The 19,786-nt window shown below is 42.0% G+C and overlaps 1 protein-coding gene, 1 long non-coding RNA gene and 1 pseudogene across 8 annotated transcripts in view; 2 read left to right on the forward strand and 1 right to left on the reverse strand.

Annotated features, from left to right (window-relative positions):
• LOC116545485 overlaps window positions 1–4,410 on the forward strand; it is an 11,725-nt pseudogene extending 7,315 nt beyond the window's left edge.
• Window positions 4,411–6,336: 1,926 nt separating this feature from the next.
• Window positions 6,337–11,020, reverse strand: LOC116545482. The gene is made up of 2 exons (XR_004266326.1): window positions 10,845–11,020; window positions 6,337–6,646 (listed from the first exon to the last, which is right to left on the reverse strand). It is a non-coding gene; the product is annotated as an uncharacterized LOC116545482 (long non-coding RNA).
• The window catches only part of STAMBP (STAM binding protein), a 34,930-nt gene continuing 26,133 nt past the window's right edge, over window positions 10,990–19,786 (forward strand). For 2 of the 7 annotated variants that reach the window (XM_032272017.1, XM_032272021.1), the window contains exons 1-3: window positions 11,014–11,080; window positions 11,489–11,594; window positions 12,954–13,168. In XM_032272017.1, coding sequence (XP_032127908.1) covers window positions 12,966–13,168 — 203 coding nt within the window. In that variant the 5' untranslated portion in view covers window positions 11,014–11,080; window positions 11,489–11,594; window positions 12,954–12,965. Of the gene's footprint in view, window positions 11,155–11,488; window positions 11,595–12,953; window positions 13,169–19,786 lie in introns of all 7 variants that reach the window. The other 5 variants (XM_032272022.1, XM_032272018.1, XM_032272016.1 and 2 more) reach the window with 5 other exon arrangements.

Genomic DNA, 19,786 nt, shown 5'->3' on the forward strand with positions numbered 1-19,786 from the left:
CTCCTCCCTCTGGCCCCAGACAACCACCAATCTTTGGATTTACGTTTTCTGGACATTTCACATAAATGGAATCATATAACATGTGACCTTTGGTATTTGGCTTCTTTCATTTACTGCTATGCTTTATTTTATTTATTTATTTATTTTTTTAGAGGAAGAAAGAAAGAAAGAGGAAGAATAAAGAAAAAAAAGAAAAATTTTCTTTTATGTTTTATTTTATGTTATTTTTTTATTTTTATTTTTTGCAATTAAGCTCAATGTTAATGTTTCTCAAGCATTATTTTGACCAGGTACCCTTGTTTAAGTTATGAACATTGACAGTGTCCATTATATAACCACACTTGAAGTTATTAAGGATTTAACCATTTTCTAATATTAGCCTACTTTCTACACTGCTTTTTCACATATATGCCCATTAACAAATGGAATGTCTGTTACATTTATCGGTTTGTGAGTGTTTCTGGAAAACTGCAGTAAGTGTGAAGACCAATTTCCATGCTGGCATTGCATGCATCCAAATATTAATGCACGGAGGCACAGAATTACAGCAACGAAAGAGCATATTCAAACTCTAGCATGTCCCATTCCCCTTGTTATTGCTTGTTTTGCTTAGTCATTTAGTACTATGTTTTAAAGGTTTATCTGTGCTGTAGTGTGTGTCTGAACTTTATTGCTTTTCATGTGGCATAGTATTCTCATTGTATGACTACAACACATTGGCTTATCCATTCATCCGTTACTAGACATTTGGGTGTTTCCACCAGCAATTTATATTTATTGAGAGTTTATTCTGTGCCAGGCAGCAGGCTATATTTATATTTATTGAGAGTTTATTCTGTGCCAGGTAGCACCTGGCTAAGTTATTCACCCCATTTCACAGATAAGGAGGTAGAAAGTCTTAAGAATTTGTCCAAGATTAACAGCTAGCTAGCAAGTGCTAGCAATAAATGGGATTTGAACTCAGGCATTTTAGACTTCAAAGGTAATAGATTCACATGACAGAACATTAGAAAAATACAAAATGGTGACAATGGAAATTCACCCTTTCCCCAAGTTTCCCAGTCACCACCTACCCCCTCCCTTAGAGGCATCTACTTTTGCCACTTTAAGGATTCTTTCAGAGAAATTTTTTACCCCAACATGTATGAATTACAATTTACTGAATAATCTGTCCCATTGATTTGAAATGTCACTTTTATGTATACCACATTTCTATGTGTGTTTCCATTACTCTTTTCAGAACCGTCCTGACTTTTTTGCCTATCTTTTATATTTGCCATTTCTCTAGAATCCTTTTTATTAACTTCTTTTTGATTTTTAAAAATTTCTTTTTTTTAAGGGTTTATCCATTATGTTCATTCATTCATTTTTTTTTTTTTTCCTTTGAGTCTCACTCTGCTGCCCAGGCCAGATTTGCACTGGTGCAACCTTGGCTCACAGCAAACTCCGCCTCCTGGGTTCAAGCGATTCTTGTGCCTCAGCCTCCTGAGTAGCTGGGATTACAAGTGCACATCACCATGCCTGTCTAATTTTTGTATTTTTAGTAGACACAGGGTTTCGCCATGTTGGCCAAGCTGGTCTTGAACTCCTGGCCTCAATTGATCCACCTGCCTCGGCCTCCCAAAGTACTAAGATTACAGGTGTGAGCCACCATGCCCAGCCTGTTCATTCCTGTGTTCTTTTTAGTTTAGTCTTTATTTCTGAAGCTTTTTTTTTCCTCCAAATTACTGGTTTAATAAGGACTTATTTTGAGGAAAAAAATATTCCAAACATCAGGTTGTTCACAAAAATAACCCACAGTATCCACTTTAGAAAACAAATCTTAAGACTATAACACTAATTATAATTATTTATCTAGAGAATGCATGTGACATGCCAACTCTCATTCAGAAAAATACATTGTTACATTTGTGTTGAACTGCCCCACACAGCACACCAATGTGGGGGTGTAACACACATACTTCTAACTCAAAGCTGCTTTCAGGAGCTACTCAACTAAATGGCATTGCCTTTGCAGTTAGGGAAGCAACTACTGAACTTATGTATGAATGAAAAGAACTGTACTCCCTATATAACAAGACATTATTTTGGAGACAGTTGATAAAAACCATACATCCTTTTTATTGTTAAGCCATAAAGAGGTATCAAAACTGACTGGACATGGTGGCTCATTCCTATAATCCCAGCACTTTGGGAGGCTGAGGTGGGCGGATCATGAGGTCAAGAGATGGAGACCATCCTGGTCAACATGGTGAAATCCTGTCTCTACTAAAAATACAAAATTAGCTAGGCATGATGGTGCACTCCTGTAATCCCAGCTACTTGGGAGGCTGAGGCAGGAGAATCGCTTGAACCTGGAAGGTGGATGTTGCAGTGAGCTGTGATGCACTCCAGCCTGGAAAAAAAAAAAAAAGACGATGGTCTCTATCTCTTGACCTTGTGATCCGCCCACCTCAGCCTCCCAAGTGCTGGCATTATAGGCGTGAGCCACTGTGCCAGCCTCTCTTTTCTCTTATAATACCTTTGTATGGGATTTGACTACAATCCTTTCCTGTTACTCATTTTCAGATGAAAGTGGTTTTTCTCCACTTTGAAAAGGAGTTGTGGTTAAGGATAACTTTTCTAAAACTTCCCCAAACTTCTCTATTTTTAAATGTAGTATCAAATAATATGGTGGTTTGGTTTGCTTTTTGAGATTTCCTAGCTCTGTTACCCACCTTGATTTTTATCCTTCATGTCAGTTGTTCCTCCCAGTAGTTTGTCCTCTGTGTGGGGCTGCATCCTGGAAAGCTCTTGCTGCTCAGCCTCAAGAGTGGGAAGGGACTAAACTGCTTCAGCCCTTCAGAGTCTATCACGGGTCCCTTGTACCTACTCACTTTGAGATTGGGCCAAACCCCTCACAGTTTCAGCTGCTGTTCTCACGTCGGCTCACAGTACTTTCCAGTGAACTTCTGCTGGCAGTTGGAAGGCATCCTGTCTGCCACTCCCTTTTGTGTGGATGCCATACCAGGCAAGTCTGGTACCCATTGGTGATGGCTTGCCTCACCCTCTTGTTTTTGGGTTCAGAGGGAAAACTGTCCTCTAGTTTTGTGGTAAAGGGCTTTTGGTTTGATCTATTTCCATAAGAGGATTTGAGGAGATTCAAAACTACACTGCTGCCTCCATCTTTCTAAAATCCTGCTCAATCTATTGACATAATTATTTTAAATATGGGAACCGTGTAGTTTTCTGTTCCCTGAAGCAGAGCTCCATTGCCCCAAAACTAGTTAAGACTCTGAATCAGACAAGGCTTGCTGAGTCTCCTCTGTCGAATATGGCACCTCTGTACTTCGTCAGTCCATATTTTGAGTGAGAAGTCAGAACACAACAGCCTAAAGGGCGCATGGGTGGAGAATCTAGAGAAAGGCCCTGATCAGAATATGTATCACTTCCTTCTCTTTGTATCTTCTTTCCTAAACATGTATAAAATTGAGTTTCCCATTGCCCTCCTCCGCCCCAAAAAAACCTGGTTCATACACAATTTTCTGAATCTCAGTTCATGGTAATGCAATTTTTCCACTTGCTTGGGCCAGAAACCTTTTAAGTCATTTGACTTCTGTCTTTCCCTCCCAACTGCACACCCAGAATATTAGCAAATTCCGCCTGCCCTACTTTCAAACCACTTCTAGGAACTGTTAACTTCTAACCAAATTCCTCCATTTTCACTCGTCCAAGCCCTCATCATTTCCTGCCTAGATTATTGCAATATTCAACCCGGAGGTTCCCAAACTTCTAACTTTACCAAGCCCTTGTTGTCTCACTCCTAGGCCAAAAGAAATACTTAATAGTCCCATTTATTAAGAAGCTAGGGGGAGGGAACGAAGCAGCGCAGGCATCGAGCAAGTCAGCGCACGGTGGCCCAGGGTGCAGCACCGAGGCTTCCTCCTCCTCTCCCTCCTTGCCCTGTTGGCACTTACCTCTGCGGTGGCCAAAAAGAAAGACAAGGCGAAGAAGGACGGCCCAGGGAGCGAGTGCGCGGAGGAGTGGTCCTGGGGGCCCTACTCCCGCAGCAGCAAGGATTGCTGCGTGGGTTTCCGCGAAAGCACCTGCGGGGCCCAGACCCAGCGCATCCGGTGCAGGATCCCCTGTAACTGGAAGGAGGAGTTTGGAGCCGACTGCAAGTACAAGTTTGAGAACTGAAGTGTGTGTGACAGCGGTACCGACACCAGAGTCCGCCAGGGCACGCTGAAGAAGGCGTGCTACAATGCCCAGTGCCAGGAGACCATCCGCGTGACCAAGCCCTGCACCTCCAAGACTAAAGCCAAGAAAGGGAAGGGAAAGGACGAGAGGCCAAGCCTGGATGCTGAGGAGCCCCTGGTGTTAACTGGGGCCTGGCCTATGCCCTCCCTCTCCCTGCCCCAAGATATTTAAGTTAAAAGAAAACCTCACTCTTTACCACAATCACTTGCTAATGTGTGCCAGTGGGGTATTGACATCTCAAACCTTAGAATCAAGGACATTACCAGCCTCACTTCCTGTTCCACATTGATTTGCATAGGGCATTTGCCAAAAACCCAGCTTCACAAAGATATAGTATCATTGAAAGGAGTGTGGCATGACCTGTTGTTGAAACTATGAACTATACTTACTAGCTAGAAGCTCATATAGTATCTAACAAATGTTAAGTGTTGCTATGAATCCTTCACAAATTTAAAATTCCCACTTACACCCAGATGAATCTGCTGTAGTATATGGTGTCTTGGGAGCACATTGTTATACTTTTTTTTTTTTTTTTAGAAGGGCCTCACTCTGTTGCCCAGGCTAGAGTGCAGTGGTGTGATCATAGCTTACTGCTGCAACCTCAAACTCTGGCCTCAAGAGATCCTTCTACCTCAGCCTCCCAAAGCACTGGGATTATAGGTGTGGGCCACTGTGCCTGGCTGTTACACCTTTTGAACCACAGTCCTAATTGGTTTTCCTGTTCCCACGCTTTTCCCTAAAATTTGTCAACATGGCAGCCATAATGATCCTTTCAAAACTCAAATCAGATCCTGTCACTCATTTGCTCGATCCTTCCCATAGCTTCTCATTTCTCACAGAATCAAAGCCAACATTCTTACAATGAATGGCCTATAAAATCTTACCTACAGCAGGGGTCAGCAAATATTTTCTGTAAAGAGCCAGTTAAATATGTTAGTCTTTGTGGGATAGATTGTCTCTGTCTCAGCAACTCTACTCTGCAGTTGTAGCATGAAAGCAGCCAGAGAAAATACATAAACAAATGAGCATGGCTATTTTCCAATAAAACTTTATTTACAAAAACAGGCTGCACTGGCTTGCTGACTCGTGCCCTGCATGATTTACTGCTATGCTCCCCTTCACTGCACTCCAGGCACACTGAGCCCCCTTACTGAGCCTTGAATACACCAGCAAGCTTCTGACTCAAGGCCTCTACACTTGCTATTCCCTGCTTGGAAAGCTCTTCTTACTGCCAAGTATTTTTTCAATGGGAGTTTCCTTGACCACAGTAGTTGGAACTGGAGTTGCCTCACTGCTTCTCCCTTCCCTCAATCTGATTCCCTGTGCCAGGGCCCATTGCTTCCACAGTATTTTGAATCTTCTAATACACTAGGTAACTGACTTCTTTATCATGATAATTTTTGTAATCCACTCCTTCATCCATCACTAAACTATAACATCCCTGAGGGCAGGGAAATTTTTGTCTGCTTTTTTCACTGATACGTGCCTAATGCCTTAAACAGTGTCTGGCACATAGATGATAATCAATAAATATTCGTGAAATTACTAACTAAATGAGTATTTTTTTAGTGTACACACATAGTGACATGCAATTCTTCTTTTTTTTTTTTTTTGAGACGGAGTTTCACTCTTGTGCAGGCTGGAGTGCAATGGCATGATCTTGGCTCCCCGCAATCTCCACCTCCCAGGTTCAAGCGATTCTCCTGCCTCAGCCTCCCAAGTAACTGATATTACAAGCATGTACCACCATGCTCAGCTAATTTTGTATTTTTAGTAGAGACAGGGTTTCTCCATGTTGGTCAGGCTGGTCTCGAACTCCCAACCTCAGCTTATCCGCCTGCCTTGGCCTCCCAAAGTTGGGCTTACAGGCATTAGCCACCACACTTAGCTACCCGCAATTCTTTATCCCTCATTAAAAGTTATAGTTCCTGGTCATAATTCAGGCCCTGTATTTGAAAAGAAATATGTAAACCAAATATACAATGATAAAATCCTTCACTCAAAATGTCCAATTCTCGAATAGCTATACAGTTTCTCATGTCATTTAACTCTTGTTGAAATTTGCAACCTTGAAAATGGTACTGTGACCTAAAAGGCTTTGAATTATTGGAAAATAAACTATATAGTCCACATCTAGCAAGCAGGTAACAAAAGAAAATATGTCTAATATAAAATGGATTCCTCATGTACAGATTTAAACATAAATTTAGAAATATATACATATTAAACATCTTTCCAAGCATGCATAAGGACTCATTTTCCAAAGTGATCGTTTTTCTTGGCGATGAGAGAGGCCAGTCTTCAAACTAACTATAGGTGGAGCTCCAAACCACAGATTCACCTTCATGTTACTGGTTTTACAGTAGCCTTCTCAAGAAACAACTTCATTGGGTAATTCCAACTCCAGCTGAAAAGAAACATATATGCATGCATTCATAATGCACAAACTTAAAAGATCCCAGTGCATTTGGTACATTTCCCTTTATTTGAATCAGCTCATTCTATATCTTTTTTTCCCCAAGTATTTACTTTTCAAATCTATTTGTCATTTTATGTTCCCAGTGGACTCACAGCAAAAATTTTAACAATGTAAACAATTTGTCTTTAGTACACATTCCATTTCTGCTTTCATAAGTCCCTCCATTCCCAAGAAATGTTCAAGATAGGCTGTTTAGTGTCTCAATGCATGGAGCTCAAATAGCCTCCCCTTGAGAATATCGGTCATCTTTTAAAGACTTTTTTTCCTTCTAAACCTTCATCCACGAAAGCCTTAAAACAACTGGAACTCAGTTTTTCTGTTTCATTGTGGTAGACCCATGCCAGGCGCAGACCCAAGAGCATGACAGATATTCAATAAACACTTTCTCAATTAATCAGGACATCTACCCTTGAGGCTTTCTGCTTCTAGCTCTAAGTGCCTTGTAGAGAAGAGTGGGTCCCAAAAGCATAACGGTCATTGTTTTTCACTGTTCATCTCAGCAATCAGCATAATTAGCTAGCCCATTCCTGTTAATCATTTTGGGGACGGTGAGACGATATTTATCTCAACATCTGAACATGCAACGATGTTGAATCACAACATCTGGGTTCACAAGCCATTCTAGGCAGTGGGGAGAGAGCTGTGAGCAAGACAGAAAAAGATCATGTCTTTCTGGAAATTATATTCTAGCGGGGAATGCAAGACAATTAGCAACCCAAATCATATCAGTGATAAGGACTATCAAGATAATTAAAACAGGACCAACTAATGACAGATGACTGGGTGGCTCCTTAGAATGGGTGGTCAGAGAAGTTCTCCTTGAGGGGTTAACATGTAAACTGAGAAATGAATGATAAGGCAGGGCCAGCCAAGTGAAGATCAGGGTAAAAGCACCCCAGAAAGAGGAATCAGCTACGCAAAGTTCTTGAGTGGAAAAGCAGATGTTTGGATGGAGTAGATGGAGAGTATTACGCAAGGAGATTGGGAGATGAAGTTAGAGAGGCAACAGGGGCTGCATCACTCTGTAATCCCCAGTAAGGAGTATGGATGTTTATTCTAAGTGCCATGGGACTTCACTAAAGAGTTTTAAGCCCAGAAGTGATGGAATCTGATTTTTGCTTTAAAAAGACCATTAGCAGCCAGGCGTGGTGACTTACACTTGTAATCCAAGCACTTTGGGAGGCTGAGGTGGGTGGATCGCCTGAGGTCAGGAGGTAAAGACCAGCATGGCCAACATGGCAAAACCCCATCTCTACTAAAAAAAAAAAATACAAAAATTAGCCAGGTGTGGTGGTGGGTGCCTGTAATCCCAGCTACTCAGGAAGCTGAGGAAACGAGAATTACTTGAACCCGGGAGGCAGAGGTTGCAGCCGAGATTGCGCCACACCACACTCCAGCCTGGGTGACAGAGCAAGACTCCATCTCAAAAAAAAAAAAAAAGATCATTAGCTGCTGTTGTAAGAATGCATTATAGTAGGTAAGAATGAATGCCCTCCTGTACTAAAGCAATTGTCCCTCTAGGTATGCCACTTAACACAGGAGTACCAAGTATGCAAGTGAAATACACCTGAAGTCTGGAGTCTTCCTTGTTTTTACCTCCCATGCCCCTCAAAAGCTCCTCTGGGTCTGTGTTTTTCTTTTCCTTTCATTCTTTTTGCTTTTTAGTGATAGGGGTCTTACTATGTTGCCCAGGCTGGGAAGCAGTGGCTATTCACAGGTGAGATCATAGCACACAACAGCCTTAAACTCCTGGGCTCAAGTGATCCTCCTGGGTTTTTTGTTTTGTTTTGTTTTTTGAGAGACAGGGTCTCACTCTGTTGCCCAGGCTGGAAAGCAGTGGTGCAATCATAGCTCGCTATATCCTCAAACTCCTGGGATTAAGCGCTCTTCCTGCCTCAGCCTCCCAAAGTGCTGGGATTGTAGGCATGAGCCAGCACACCTGGTCCAGGCCTGTGTTTTCTAAACCTCGATGTTACATATCAGATTAAGAACTTCACATTCTAGGCATCTTTTGCTGCTGCCCAAAAATGAGCAGGTAGGAATGAGCATGCAGGAGTGCAGGAGATCTGACATTGGCATATGCAAGAGGCCAGATGGGGGCTGCTATATTCAGGAAAATTGTTTATGGCCAGGTGTGGGCACCAGAAGGAAAGAGCATCTCAAATCCTAACTTGGTCTTAGTCTACCAAATGAGCTGCTGAAGCCTATTTGCTGAAAGAATACCTTCCATGTTTAGCCTCCAATGCTTAGGGCAGGGGTAGGTAGGATATTCTCCTCAGTTACGCCAAGAACATTTTATAGCTCTGATTTCCTGATTGTGTGTACAAAATTGTTTAGTTTTAAACTTTTCCAGTTAAACAAGAAATAAGGAATGTAAAATTTTCACCTTGGCCAAGATTTCCTCGTTGTTACAGGTCCCTAGAAAGCTGAGTATTGAACTTTGCCTCAAATATCAAAAAATATAGTCAACATTTACAAATTCTCTCCCTAAAATGACTAGATCCTCCACTTAGCCATTGCCTTAAGAACTGCTAGCAACTGTGCATATTAACTTTCTGATATCAGCAACAGCCTCTATGTGGCTGGCACTGGCTGTTTATGACTATGCACGTCCCTTTTATATGTGTGTCTCAGTTATAGCTTCTTAAAGTTTTCTCAGCATAATCTTAAAATCTAGGATGTTTGTAAATTCTCTTTACCTGTAAGCTAAACATAAAAAAAAAAAAAAAAATACTTTGGAAATTGTTCTCTAGGAGTAGATGCGTCTGTTTCTTGCCCCACCAGCTCTACTTCTGTGTGTACTTCCACCATAAGAGTATCCATCTGCTAGATTTGTTTGCTGATGTATCCCTAACACCTAAAACAGAACCTGGAACATAGGAAACACTCAGTAAACATTTACTGACTGAGAGGTTGAATGGATTGGATTTTGGCCTGTGTTGCCTCCTGCCAGAACCCTACCTACACTATATGCCCACCCTATGACCGGCATCTCCAGTGCGTCAATATTTTTAGGCTCAACCCATTATGTGTACATTCTGAAGAGAGTCAGTAGAGAGAGCTTTGAAGATAGAGCATTCTGTACAATTATCTTCCCAGATTTATCTGCAGTAGATCCATGAGAGTCAATAGTAGACCCATGTACATTAATGCTTGTCGGGGGCAGAAGGGGAGGTGATGATGCAATTAAGTACTTTCAACCCCAAGTCTGAAAAGTTGATGACTACACAGAATCACTTCAAGTAACTCCAACAGAAATATACACAACAGAGTTTGGGAGAAATGAGAGATCTGGAGTCTGGCTAGGTGGAGGAGGCAACATCTGAACTAGGGCTTTAAGCTAGACCTTGAAGAATAGGTCATGTCATCACATTAACTAACTCACAGGAAGGCTTCCAAATGTTGGGAAAGTGTCCCCCAGAGACTTAGACTTTTAAACGAAAGCATAACGTTTCACAAAGTCTCCTGAGACAGAATGACTAGCAAGCTTGCAGGACCTTTTTGGAAAGAGAGTGTGTATGGATTCATACAGACACACACCTACATGCAGAACGTGCCACTTTGTATTTGATGCATAAAACCACCTTGTCCCGGTCTCAGGGCAGGAACTGTCATACAGATCTTTGTGTCTCTACTGCTTTTGCATGGTGGCTCTTAGAGATTAAACCCTTTTTTTCGAATATTTTATAGTTTTTTTGACATTAAGAAGTTAGTCTCAGCCCGGTGCAGTGGCACACACCAGTAAATCCCAGTACGTTGGGAGGCAGAAGCAGGAAGATTGCTTAAGTCCAGAAGTTGGAGACCACAGTGAGTTTTGATCACACCACTGCACTACTGTGCTGGCCTGGGTGACACTGCAAGGCCTTGTCTTATTTTAAAAAAAAAGTTAGACTTATGTTCTTTTCTAAGCAGTAACAACTATTGCCTAATATCTAAGACTACCAATTTTGTGTAGAATGTAACGCAAGCTGAAAAATACATTCGAAAGACTTCCTGTCCCCCAATTTATAAATCCTGGTTTAGCTAAGCATGCAGGTGTACTGGGATCAGCAATCCCTCCTTAAAAGTAGGAGTACTGTGAGCGTGACGAGGGACTAACCCAAATCGAAAAATTTTAAAACCAAACCTTAGCTTGGTCATTGGTTCCGCCTTCTTCCTTGTTCCTTTTCCTTTACCAAGATGGCCGCTGTATCGTTCGCTCCTCATTGGTCAGGTTTTCAGCAGGTGATTCACGCCCACCCACTAGCTCTCCATCCCAAGTCCTAAATCCTTGAGAAAGTGATAGACCGACGAGAGGGAGTGGGCGGAGCGGGCGCCGGATGTGACGTTTCCGGAAGCTCCGAGTGTCATCTGCGGGGAAAGGTGGGGAAGGGTCCCGGGAACGTCGTGGGGCAGGGGCTCTGATTGTGGTCGGACTCTGAAGGGGAACGGCTGCCGTGAGTGTGGGGCCTGCAGCCTTCTCTCCCCGAGTCCCCTGCGCGGCCTGCCTCGCTCGAGGCACCCGACGGCTTCGGTCTCTGCGGGCTGGCGCCTGACCAGCCAGGCCCAGGGTTTCCCCGCCTACTGCGTTTGAACGATCCTGAAAACCCTGGTTGCTTGTGCCCGGGGTTGGCAACTTGGTCTTGAGTGCCTTTAAGAAGTGCTCCTCAGGCAGTTGTCAGTGGAGCCCTTCCCACTGTATACGCCCCCTCCGCTCATTCCTGCTGCTTCCTTTCTCCTCCTCGTATTTTCCCCTCGGTCCTTTACGCCGCCCTTCCCCCTCATTTGCAGATGCTGCATCCCGTTTTTGGAATTGCTCAACCCGTTGGTACCCGGCGCTGTTTCCTGGTCTCGGGAGGTGGTTCCTTTCTTAACCCACAAGAACCTCTCCCAAGAGGTACTGAGATGCAACGACCATCCTCTGTTTCAGTTAACTTAAATGGGCTGTGGACTAGGTTTACTAATTAGGCAACTTGGGGAGGTTTTAGATATGCTTGCGGCTTTCTGAATCCCTAAAGAGGCCTCAGGAGAGATGGACCGTCTCTGCATCCCTAGTAGTCCTCATGGCTTTTGTGCTATTAGTGAGGATGTTTTAGAGGGGAAGCTTTGTGGAGGCATTGTGACCCGAATATTGAAGAGACCTAAAGATGGAATTGGCTAAGATTACCCCTGAAGGAAGAGTTGTGGCAGAAAAGAAAAACAGTGGATAGACAAATGAAACTGAAATGTAAGGATGCCTGGGCGGATTGGAGTCCTGACTGAAGCAAAAGATCTCTGTTGGGGAGGGCCAGTTGCCACAGGGCCTTAAATTCCAAGATTAATTTTACTGTAGCTTGTGTATTCTAGAGCATGCTGATTAGGGCTTGCTGTAATGCAATGTGTATCAATTGCCCGGATTTATTTTGGAGATGATAGTGATGATATCTGGTTGGAATCTGGAATCTGATTCTAACAGCAACTATACCTAGAAAGACTAGAATTGCTGGAGTTTTTGGACCCCAGGAGAGAAAGCTGCTGAGTTGGTTGGTTGGTTTTTGCAATCCAAGTTACCATCGTGCCCTCTTGTTATTCAGAGTGCTTAGTCTATGAAGATGACTAAGTGGTTGTTTTCAAGGTCCAAATTCCTTGCCATGATGAATGAATGATTTTATAGGTTGACTGCAGTGGTTTAGTGAGCAGAGTTATGATTATGAGCATTAATTCCCAGACCAGCTCCCCTAACTCGCCTAGTGCTCAAATATGAAAAGTACACCACAGAAAATGTCAGTTACTCTCAGATTAAATAAAAATGGTCAACCTTTAAGTCAGTTAACAATCCTCATGAAAGTTCACTGAGTGCACTTTGCCAGGTACTGGGGGTAGAGGTATGTGGGTGTCTGAAAGGAGAAATAATAGAAAATGAAAGATACTGCTCCTACTCTTACGGTGCTGTGGGTGGAGCCACCTAATGAAAAGGAATTTGATTAACTTGAACTGAACCAACAGTGAGTTGACCCACTGTGGTTATACTATTTGTTCCACCTAATTATGGGACAGGGATTGTACGTTTTTGAGTCTGCCAGTCCTTTCATCATTGTGGTTTGGGGTGAGGGTCTCAGTCTTCTTGTAAGAAAGTCTTTATTTAATAGGAGCCACAGCACTGGGTATGTTTCTCTTATATTTTCTTACTAAGGTAGAGGTCTGTGAGATAAACTGTAAGACACTGCTGGGATGATGGGGGCAATGGTATTGATGCCATCTGTTTTTTCTGTCTCAGAACTTATTCCTGATGTCTGACCATGGAGATGTGAGCCTCCCGCCCGAAGAACGGGTGAGGGCTCTCTCCCAGCTGGGTAGTGCGGTAGAGGTGAATGAAGATATTCCACCCCGTCGGTACTTCCGCTCTGGAGTTGAGATTATCCGAATGGCATCCATTTACTCTGAGGAAGGCAACATTGAACATGCCTTCATCCTCTATAACAAGTATATCACGTAAGACACCTACGGTTTCCTTTTTCCTTTCTGGTGACGGGCGCCTCACTTACTCAGCTCAAAATTGCTAAAACTACAGAACTTCACAATATCATCAACATTAATCATTTTTGCCGGCAACTCCTACATATTGGCTGTCCTTGCCATTCAAAGACATGAGTGCTGAAGGTGTTATTTTCATGACTCAGTAATTTATGAGTAAGAAATTTAGCTCTTTGGCCTATGCCCACATAGCCCAGCTGTTAGACAAAAGAGTTGGTGGCTAAACTAGACATGTTACGTACTGATGAATGCTTTTACTGTCCTCTTTCTACTAAAGCAGCCAATCATAGAAATATTGTTGGGGTCTAGCAGAGCCAAAATTCCTCATTTCTACTTATTTTGTCGCAAATTGAGTGATACAGGAAAAATTTTTTTCCTCTTAACCTTTATCATAATCATGCAAATCATAAAATAGTAATTGCCTACAGTTTGTGTGGCTCATCATAATAAGACCTTTCCCTGGAGCTGTTTATCATCTTAGGGTAGGCAGCATAAGTAGAAGATTTCAGTACTATTAACAGCAAACAACTCCTAAAACTCTATTGACAGTGAAATGATATATAATTTAGAAAGAGAATAATGTTAAAGGTCTTATTTATCATTTCTAATCTTGTTCTTTCACAATACCAGGAATTATAATGTATTTGGTTCTTAGTAGTTCACCTGCATAATTTCATTTGATCTTCATAGTTCTGTGTGCATGTTGTAGGGCACACTACCCTACATTCTATATATGAGGAAACAAGCCCAGTGTTTGGTGATATGCTCGTGTTTGAAGTGACAAACCTCAGTTTTCTAACTTCTAATTCAGGATTTATTCTACAACATAGGTCCTGTTCTTCTTGTTTTTAGTAATGTTCTATGAGTCAAAGGTAGTCTTTTGAGATCATAGTCAGGAGCCACACTGGCTATTTTTTGGTTATTTTTCTTACTACTGATTTATGAGTAGGCACCATATATATATATATATAGAGAGAGAGAGAGAGTGCCGAATTCAGAGGCACAGAAAAGTAACTATAGTTAAAAGTAAGTCTCGGCTGGGTGTGTTGGCTCTTGCCTGTAATCCTAACACTTTGGGAGGCTGAGGTGGGCAGATCACCTGAGATCAGGAGTTCAAGACCAGCTTAGCCAACATGGCGAAACCCTATCTCTACTAAAAATACAAAATTAGTCAGTCATGGTGGCACAAGCCTGTAATCCTAGCTACTCGGGAGGCTGAGGCAGGAAGATCACTTGAAACCAGGAGGCAAAGTTTACAGTAAGCTAAGATTGTGCCACTGCACTCCAGACTAGGCAACAGAGTGAGACTCTTATCTCAAAAAAAAAAAAGTCTCCCCACCCACTCCTCTTTTCCCCCTAACCCTCAGTTCTCCTCCCCAGAGATAATCACTCTTAGTAGTTTCTTAGCTGTCTTCCAAGAGATGATATACACATACCAGTTATATCACATTAAGTTTTTGATCACATACTCCTCTAAAGCAGGGCTTTTCAACTTTGGCGCTATTGACCTTTTGGGCTGAATTCTTTGTTGCGGAAGCTGTCCTGTGTGTAACAGAATGTTTAGCAGCATCCCTGGTTTCTCCTCACTAGATTCCAGTATCCCTCCTCCCGACAGTGTGACAACCAAAAATATCTCCAGATGTTATCTGATGTTCTCCAAGGAACAGAATCACCTCTGTTTGAAAACCAGTGCTCTAAAGAAAAGTATGTGGAAGAGTGGACTGCCTAGGATTCATATTGTAATTGTAAAGTGGAGAAATAGGACTTTATTGTCTTTTTTATTTAGAAGTTTTGTCTGTGTTAAGTGAGAAAACCTTAGACAGATAAGTTAAATTTAACAGAGTTTAGTCCAGTAGAAAACAGTTCAGGGAACACTCAGGACCAAAAGTGGTGCAGAATGTTCCACTCTATAGTGGAGGTTGTGCAGACTATATTTATAGTCAGAGAAAAGGAAATGAGATACAGAAATAGTCTGATTGGCTACAGTTCTGTGTTTGCCTTATTGGGTCATGTTTTGGCAGCCATTAGCCTCTGATTGGCTGGAGGTTTCAGCTGCTATGATTGGTTGAGACTCAGCTATTTGTTATACTTGTAACCTAACTCTTAAGTTACAGTTTGTTTATACATTAAATTAGGTTACAGTTCACTATGTTTGGAGGCAGCTTTAACTTAACACCTGTTTTGTTAAAGATCTGTAGTTCTTTAATGCCATTATGCCATGTCATGTGGACTCAATGTTGTTAAGCTTTCATAGAATTATAATTATATTTCTGCTTCTCTTTGCTGTTATAAGTTTTTAGTTCATAGGCACACTATTTATTTTCCTGAGAAGTTTTTTTTTGACTACTGTCCTCTTTATATACTCTACTCCTGGTAGGAATAATAGTCTTATATATTTCCTATAAGCTTGTAGATTGTTCTCTCAGAATGAAACCCAGGAGCACAATTCCTTTGGAGAAACACTAATTCAGAAAGTTCAGTAGAATCATGGATTCAGTCTACCAGGTGTTTTCTGAAGGGCTTTCAGAGTCCTATTGCCCCACAATGGAAAGGGCTTTCAGGGCAAAGACCATATTTATTCAGCACATATGTATTGAGTATACCTGGGATCTACATGGCACTGCACTAGGTCCTGGACACAAAGTAGTGAGTAAAATGGCCTCTGTCCTTATTGGTGTTCCTTTATAGGTATGGGAGAAGACAGTAAACAGATACGCAAATAAATACAGTTTACCCTTGAACAACACAGAGGTTAGCACCAATCCCCCATGCAATCAAAAATATACATATGAGTGGGCATGGTGGCTCACGCCTGTAATCCCACCTACTTTGGAAGCCAAAGTGGGTGCATCACTTGAGGTCAGGAGTTCAAGACCAGACTGGTCAACATGGTGAAACCCCATCTCTACTAAAAATACTAAAATTAGCCTGGTGTGGTGGCGGGTACCTGTAATCCCAACTACTTGGGAGGCTGAGGCAGGAGAATTGCTTGAACTCAGGAGGTGGAGGTTGCAGTAAGCTGAGATCTTCACTACACTCCAGCCTGGGAACAGAGTGAGACCGTGTCGCAAAAAAAAAAAAAAAAAAAGCAAAAAGCATATAATTTTAGACTCTCCAGAAATTTAACTACTAATAGCATACTGTTGTCTGGAAGCTTTATTGATAACATAGTCCATTATCACATACTTTGTATATGATATGTATTATGTACTATATTCTTACAGAAAAGCTAAAGAAAGAAAATGTTAAGAAAATAATAAAGAATAGAAAATATAGATACTGTTGATTAAGTGGAAGTGGATCATTATGAAAGTCTTCATCCTCATCATCTTCATGTTGAGTAGGCTGAGGAAGAGGAGGGGTTTGTCTTGCTGTCTCAGGGGTGGCAAAGACAGAAGGAAATCCGTGTATAAATGGACCCACAGCATTTAAACCCACGTTGTCTAAAACTCAGCTGTAGTCACGAAATAAGGAAAATGCTATGAAGGCAACAAAAAGAGTACGTGATGGAGAATAACCAAGGGTTTATGACTAAATAGTCAGCGTAACGTCTGTCTGAGAAGACAAGATTTAAGCCAAGACTTGAGGAATGCAATGAAGTTGGTCATTCCAAGAGCCTCGGGCAGAGCATTAAAACACAGGTAACTGTGTTTTGGACTGCTTAGGTGGAAAAGACCTTAGCATGTTCTGGGGATTGAAGGACCATTGTGTTTGGAATATAGCCAGAGAAGAGGGAGGTTGACTCCAGATGAGGCTGGAGAGGCAAGTGGGGCTGGATGACACAGGATCCATGGGCCATGGTAAGGAGTCTGTTTTTTATCTTGAGAGTAACAGCAAGCCATTGAAAAGTTTTAAGTGGGATTCAGAGCTAAATTTACTTGTTGTTATTATTTTTTTAAAGAGATGAGGTCTCGGCTGGGTGCGATGGCTCGCGCCTGCAATCCCAGCACTTTAGGAGGCTAAGACAGGTGGATCACCTGAGGTCAGGAGTTCAAGACCAGCCTGGCCAACATGGTAAAACCCTGTCTCTACTAAAAATACAAAAATTAGCTGGGTGTGGTGGCCCACGCCTGTAATCCTAGCTACCTGCGAGGCTGAGGGAGGAGACTTGCTTGAACCCGGGCAGTGGAGGTTTCAGTGAGCCGAGATCACACCCCTGCACTCTAGCCTGGGTGACAGAGCAAGACTCTGTCTCAAAAAAAAAAAATAGAGTTGAGGTCTCACTAATGCTGCCCGGGCTGGTCTCGAACTCCTGGATGCAAGTGATCCTTCTGTCTCAGCCTCTCAAAGTGCTGGGATTACAGGCGTGAACCACCAGGTCCCACCCGTTTTTTTAAAGTATAAATTTTGGCTGTTGTATAGTAAATGGTGGAGCAAGTGTTAAGAGAAGGCAGGGAGACTAGTTAGGAAATTCTTGCAGGCTGGTGACTTGAAGTAGTCTGGCAACATGGAAAGATAGAGATGGATTTGATATTTTGGAGGTCAAGTCCATTGGACTTACTTATCACTTAGGGAAAAAGATACAATGGAGGTTGATGTCATGTTTCTGCCTTGAGCAACTTACGATGGGGTAGTCCATGTACTGAGATGGGAAAAGTGGTATCTAAAGAGGGCTGGGTAGTGGGGGCATTTAAGCAATTATGTTTGAGTTTTTCTTTTCTTTCTTTTTTTCTTTTTTTTTTGACGTGTTAAAATTTGAGATGCCTGTGAAATATTCAGGTAGAGATGTCAAGAGGGAGGTTGAAGGTACCAGCCTGAACTCAGAAGACTGGGGTCTGGGCTAGAAATACAGACAAGGGAGTCCCTAGCATACAGTTGGTTCTGAAGTCATGAGAATAGCTGAGATTTTCTAGTAAAGGGGCTCTTAATCTGGGGTCCAGAAACCTCACAGAGATTCACTGATAGAATTCAGGGCATCTGTGAACCTGAATGGGAAAAACTTCTGTTTTTTCTAACCACTGACTGAAATTTAGCATTTCCTTCCATTTTCAATGTAGGCCTTATACTACAGTATTAGTGATAATATTCGTAATTTTGTCACCAATAGAAATTAAGATATTTTCATATTGGATTACAGTTGTTGCTGACATCTCAACATAGCATCTAAGCACTACTTCAGAATTACAGTACAGAATTATTAGATCTACAACTGGATCCCATTATCAAATGCTTTGATAAAGGACCCATTAATACAGAAGAACATGTCATAATTTTTAAAATTTTTGTGAACTGTTTTTCAGTAAAATTGCGGTATTTCTGGTAATCCTTTGTACTTTGTACCTTAAAAAAATTCTTCTGAGAAGGGTCTATAGGCTTCACCAGATGCCAGAAGCATCCATGGCACATAAAAGATCAAGAATCTTTGTTAATAAGACTGTGGAATAAGAAGAGAAGGAGCCTAGGACTGAGCCTTGAGGTTAGTTAGTGGAGGGAGAGCCAACAGGGGAGACTTTGAAGGAAGGTTCAAGAGGCAGGAGGAAATCCAAGAGAGAGCAGTGTGGTGTCATGGAAGCCAAAAGAGGTCAGTGTTTGAGAAAGGAGAATAGTCAGCTATGTCAGATGGGTGAAGACAGAAGATTGACCTTTAAGTTTGGTAAGATGATGTCATTGGTGATCTTGGTAAGCAATTTCACTGGAAGGATTACAGAGACCCTAGATTAGAATGTGTAGAAAGGTGAATGGACAATAAGAAAGTGGAGGCAGAGGGTATAGACCAGAAGGTGGCCAATTTTTTTCCATAAGGGACCATACAGTAAAAATTTTTGGTTTTGCAGGCTACTTGCTCTCTGTTACCACCTCTACTTTATAGTGAGACAGTAGCCATAGACAACACTCAAATGAATGGATGTGGCTGGTTCCAATAAAACTTTATTTACAAGAACAGATGGCTAGCTGGATTTGACACACCAGCTATAGTTTGCCAAGCCCTGGTGTAGACAACTCTTTGGAGAAGTTTGGATGGGACGAGAAGTAGAAAAATGGGGAAGTAGCTGAAGGGGGACAAGGAACTTGTGAACATGTGTATGTATTTTAAGATGGGAGATTTTAGAGGATGTTTTTGCTGATGGAAAGGATCCTATTTAGGAGGAGAGGCTGACAGTCCAGAAGAGAGCTTAGCAGTAGTAATAAACTCCTCAGAAGGCAAGTGGGGGATAGGATTAAGAGTACATGGATGTCTAACAAATTGTTTTTTATGTCACTTAGTGTTACTTTGAGTGACATAATAGTGTTAACAGCAGGACTGATATGGGGAGTCTGTCCCTGTCACTTATAGGCTCATTTAAAATGATGAACTACTAGGAGAGTTGGTGGGGAGGAGATTTAGCAGTTCATTTTTAATTTGGAATTTTGTTGCATGGGCTTTACCTGAAGCAATTAATGTAGCTTCTTTCACTTTTCTTGCAGATACCTTTAAAATCCTGATTCTGAGTCTGTGAACAGATAATCACAGCAATTGCAAAGAGATTCTAGCTCAGTGATTCTCCGTCTTTTCTAACGTGTTTTACTTGGGATACTCCCATCAATAACAGTGGCTCAACTTTGGCAGTTACGGCAACCAAGGAGAAAAGAGAGGGG

This window comes from Sapajus apella, unplaced genomic scaffold, assembly GCF_009761245.1.
Source record: "Sapajus apella isolate SASKATOON/1434 unplaced genomic scaffold, GSC_monkey_1.0 scaffold276, whole genome shotgun sequence".
NCBI lineage: Eukaryota > Metazoa > Chordata > Mammalia > Primates > Cebidae > Sapajus > Sapajus apella.